We start from the raw sequence: 4,652 nt of genomic DNA on the forward strand, positions 1-4,652 counted from the left end.
CTACCCTGAAACCTCATTTTCCTCGTTTCCTTGCTTTTCTGTTTTACTATTCAATATTCAACACAGTTGTATTATATATATATATATATATTTAAACCATATATATTCACCGATAAGAAGATCAAAGCATTATGAATGAATCGAACGCGATCACTCACGCAACAATCCATGGCTAAATCTCCTTCTCTCGAGCTTGATTTTTTCGGCATGGAGAAACGCTCAACCGCTCCCGTTTTTCAGCGCAGAAGAAGCTTTCGCGGTTCGTATTTCACACAAATTCTCTCTCTAGCTATCTAGCAATCTCTCTCTTAATTTTTTGAGTGTGCAGATATACAAGGTGTTATATCGAAGATGAATCCGGAGGTGGTGAAGAGCGTGATCGGGAATGGCGGTTTGGGATCGAAGAAATCAACATCGTCTGCTTCAGTTGCACCTCCTCAATCGCCAATTTCCGATCCTAAACTCAGGTACTTATAATTTCTTCTTCCTACTCCAATTTCCAGCACTTGATTTTGCTAATTTCTGTGATTTGAATTTTTTTTTGGTTGAATGGTGGAAACAGAGCTCCGATGACGATTTTCTACAACGGAGTGGTTTCTGTGTTTGACGTGTCCCCACGCAAGGTGCGTGACTTCACTTTTCCACGAATTCTTCATCCGCTAAATTTAATCAATTTTATTTTTATATTTATTTATTAATTAATTTGAACAGGCGCAAAATATTCTGAAAGCTGCGGATGAATCACTTCCTCCTAAATCGGCAGAAAACTTGGAATCCAACACAAAGACGGAGAGAAACTTGCTTGAATCTCTCAATGGAGGTTTGTTTAATAATTCAATTACTATATATGAATCTTAATTTTATTTAAATAATTTTCAATTAGCTCAAACAAATGGATGTCTTGTATGTAGATTTGCCGATATCAAGGAAGAATTCTCTGCAAAGGTTTCTGGAAAAGCGAAAGGAAAGGTTGGTAATAACTGTTGCTTTAATCTTTAATTATCTTTCATTATTGGATAAGTACGGTTAATTTGTTAACTAATCTTTCTTAGATAGTGTAAATTTTCGTTTTATCCTCCCTTTACTGACATTAATCAATTAATTTAAGTAGTTAAGCAGGCCTATTTAATTCGGAATTTACTGTTTAAAGAGTCAAATAATATTCCCCTCGTGTTGCCGACTTGCCGCCGGCTGATTATTTGTTAGCAATTGAATTTCTAAGCTGATTTTTTTTGAAGAAATTGTATCGGATATGTGACGAGGACATTAATTTTATTGATAAAGGCTTTTGCATGACATAAAATTTAAATAAATTAAAAATTGGAATACAATAAAAAAAGAAAAGAAAAAGACTTTACAAGTGGCTTAAGCCTCCTAGGCTATCCTCTTGGTCAATCCATAGATATGGCCGTCAGAAAATTACATGATGACGTCACTGTGGATAAGTTAACTATTTATTTATAAAGTACAGTGTTGTTTAAAAATAACAACAACAAAATATTAAACGTAGAAGATTGGGTTTATTCGCCATTTAATGATTGCGAATACTTCATAGTATATTTTTTGAGTTAATTTTTAAATATGTGTGTAGAAGTAGAACCAAAACTTAAAAAAGCTTCATAGTACTATAATTTTTTTAACAATTTGCCCTCCCTTCTCTTTATTGGGAATATCTTTGATAATTCAAGTTTGAAGTTAAATGTTTTACAGTGTTGAACATTAATGAATACGCAATACCATAATCTTGCAAAAACTAAGGGCGATAGCTTAATTTGTCTGAGAATAATAAACACATTATTATTTATCTTTTTTCTTTTTTCCTGTATAACTTAACAAAATTCAAGAACTAAAAAAATGAAAATATCTAAAATTACAATTCTGTATTCGTACTTGTATTTAATTATTATAAAAGTAAAAGAACACGTGCGTCAAATGTAAGTAACGCGGTTTTGAAATTTATTGCAGGCTGGTGGTGGTGTCCCCATATTTAATACCGCTATGTAGGGATGTCAATCGGGCCAGCCCACCGGGTTTCGGGCCAACCCTATTCGGGTTGCGGGTCAATCGGGTGCGGGCTAATCGGGTTGTTATTTTTTCGGGTTATAAAAGTTCAGCCCTAACCCTAAAAGCTCGGGTTTCGGGCTATCCCATCGGGTTAATCGGGTTGCTACCGATAAAATTAACATGCAATCAATCCAATAAATAATGGTGAAAATTAGTTATATTTATAAAATGTAAAATATTTAATTATGATAAATTTGAGATATATGCGTAAACTCAAATATTAACATGATCAAATACTAATATTTGAGATTTATGCAACATAAAACATAAACATCAAGAAATTTTAAAGCATGTTTAGAAATTTAAATATATTTTTTTACTGAATTTGAAGTTTCTAATTCATTTATCTATTATTATATTAATAAAAACTTAATATATAATTTATATATTTAATATATAAAATGGAAAGTTATTTTTTCAGTAATCTGTATTATAAAATAATCAATGAAGTGTCGAATTAGAGTCAAACAAATAGAACAATATAAATTTTATCGGGTTTCCGGGCCAGCCCATCGGGTTTTCGGGTCTGGCCCTAACGGGTTGCGGGTTAATCGGGTGTGGGCTAATCGGGCTGTAATTTTATCGGGCTGGAAATTTTCAGCCCTAACCCTATAAATTTGGCGGGCTATTCGGGTCAGCCCACGGGTTGCGGGCTAAATTGACATCCCTACCGCTATGGGATAAAAAAAATGCATAATTATGTTGAAAAAAATATTACTACTATTATTTGTGGTAATTACGGGAGAAAGAAGACAGGCATGGGCGTGTATACAATGGGTAGGGCTAAAGCCCTTACTAGAATTGTATTTTGAGTTTTTTTCTTTCATAAATTTTTATAATTTATCCAAATTTAAGATAAATTATCATGTAAAAGCTCTTATCAAATATTTAAAACGCTCAAAGATATACTTTAAAATAAAATTTAGAAATCACAGCCCTTATAGTTATTTATTTCTGCGTCCGCCCCTGAAGACAGGTGTGATGAAAGTGGGAGAATCTTTGGTGGTTGGAACGGCAATAAGCACGTTTTTAGTACTGTTTTAGGATTTTATAATACTGCTGCTTTTTTTCGTCGCACTTTTTTCTGCGTCAATTTATTGTCTGCAGTTTCGCGTTTTAGTCACGTTGATAGTGTGGCATGCTACCACCCACTTTTTTCATTATTGTAACACTAATTTAACATTTTATTGTTAAATTAGTTGTTGTTGTTTCAACGCAATGTTACGTTGTGTGTTGTACAAGAGTAGCCCTATGCTCCGCTACATCAGCATTCTATCATTTTACCCTTCCACATGCACTGGGACGCCCTAAAGTCCGCCATATAGTTTTCACTACTATTTTGTTAATTAATTTTTTATGTTTTCAAATATGTCATGCAAAATTATAAAAAAAACACTACGGTTAAAGGGCGGGGTGGGAGACGGCTTCATGTCTGACAGCTCGTATGAATCCGTACTGAAATCGGGATCGTACTGGGTGTTGGAGTGAGAATGGAAGAGTGGAGTGAATGGAAGAATGAAGTTGGAGTGTATATATATAATAAATTTTGAAGAATTTAAAAAAATATAAAAAAAGGAAAACGCGTTGTACCGTCCGCGGTATCGTCCGCGTGACCTGCAGTGGAGCGGACGATACCGCGGATGATGCGTGGTCGAAGCCCTATCGTCCGCAGACGAAGCATAGGGCGCCGACGATGGATGTGCCATCGTCCGCATGGTTACAATGGCGGACGATAGTCCACCTGATGCATCGGGCGGACTATCGTCCGCCCCACTGTTTTCATTTTTATTAGGATACAGAGAGTATTATATATTATACTGCTATGAGCAATGGAAATCGATCGGTTTGAATAAGAACTGCTCATCGTTTGAACTGATTTTGATTAATTTTAATTTTTTTTAAACTATCCATCTTCGCTTAGTTTTTATGTTTCTTTTAGTACATGCAAACCCTCAGCATAGTAGCTACCAAATCGTCTTTTTTTAATATCATACTTTGAGATTATAACTTTCAATTTATTTTTATATTTAGAAGATTTATGCAAAATTATTTCATTAAGTACTAATTGAACTTACTTTTGAATTTCTAGATTTGTTGGTAAAATTTAAGATGATATAAAGCAGCTTCAACTCTTTTGATATCCTTCCTGTTGATCATATGCTGAATTTTACTAATGTTTTTTTTGTATAACATCATATTGCTAGTTGCTACTAGATTTGTTACTATTGTTAGTCCAATTTTTAATACCACAGTTCAGTTTTGAAGGCTATGTTTGCACAATTTAGTTGCTACTAAATTTCAGTTTTGATCGAGCACGTAATTGTTGACCCATTCAACTGTTGAAAATTTAATGTATCAAGATTTTGAGACATGAGGGGAGTATAGTATACCTAAATTATTTTCGTATTAATTACTATTACTATATAATAATGGGATTATAATAGTGTTAGTGTGAGAAATAGATTATGCGTAGAGTGGAATAGATATTTAATCTATTGGTAATAGGAGTACTACAATTTAATTTGGTTTGACTTGAGATGAATTAGTTAGCCTACCCCAATATTTCCTCTCAAAGTGTAGAGTCAAGT

The 4,652-nt window shown here is 33.7% G+C and overlaps 1 protein-coding gene across 1 annotated transcript; it reads left to right on the top strand.

Moving 5' to 3' along the window:
* Window positions 1-4,172, top strand: LOC121809214 (protein TIFY 9-like). Its single transcript, XM_042209753.1, has 7 exons — window positions 1-259; window positions 329-467; window positions 563-623; window positions 712-820; window positions 912-969; window positions 1,966-2,106; window positions 4,154-4,172. Exons 1-7 carry the CDS (start codon window positions 136-138, stop codon window positions 4,170-4,172), a joined length of 651 nt encoding a protein of 216 aa, XP_042065687.1. The 5' UTR covers window positions 1-135.
* Window positions 4,173-4,652: the final 480 nt, after the last annotated feature.

Source organism: Salvia splendens, chromosome 6, assembly GCF_004379255.2.
Source record: "Salvia splendens isolate huo1 chromosome 6, SspV2, whole genome shotgun sequence".
Taxonomy (NCBI): domain Eukaryota; kingdom Viridiplantae; phylum Streptophyta; class Magnoliopsida; order Lamiales; family Lamiaceae; genus Salvia; species Salvia splendens.

Excerpts from the sequence above, each read along its gene's own strand:
- LOC121809214 (XM_042209753.1), top strand. The coding sequence starts at position 136 with ATGAATCGAACGCGATCACTCACGCAACAATCCATGGCTAAATCTCCT. Across the intron at positions 468-562 it reads ATTTCCGATCCTAAACTCAG|AGCTCCGATGACGATTTTCT; the intron begins GTACTTATAATT and ends TGGTGGAAACAG. Across the intron at positions 821-911 it reads GCTTGAATCTCTCAATGGAG|ATTTGCCGATATCAAGGAAG; the intron begins GTTTGTTTAATA and ends TCTTGTATGTAG.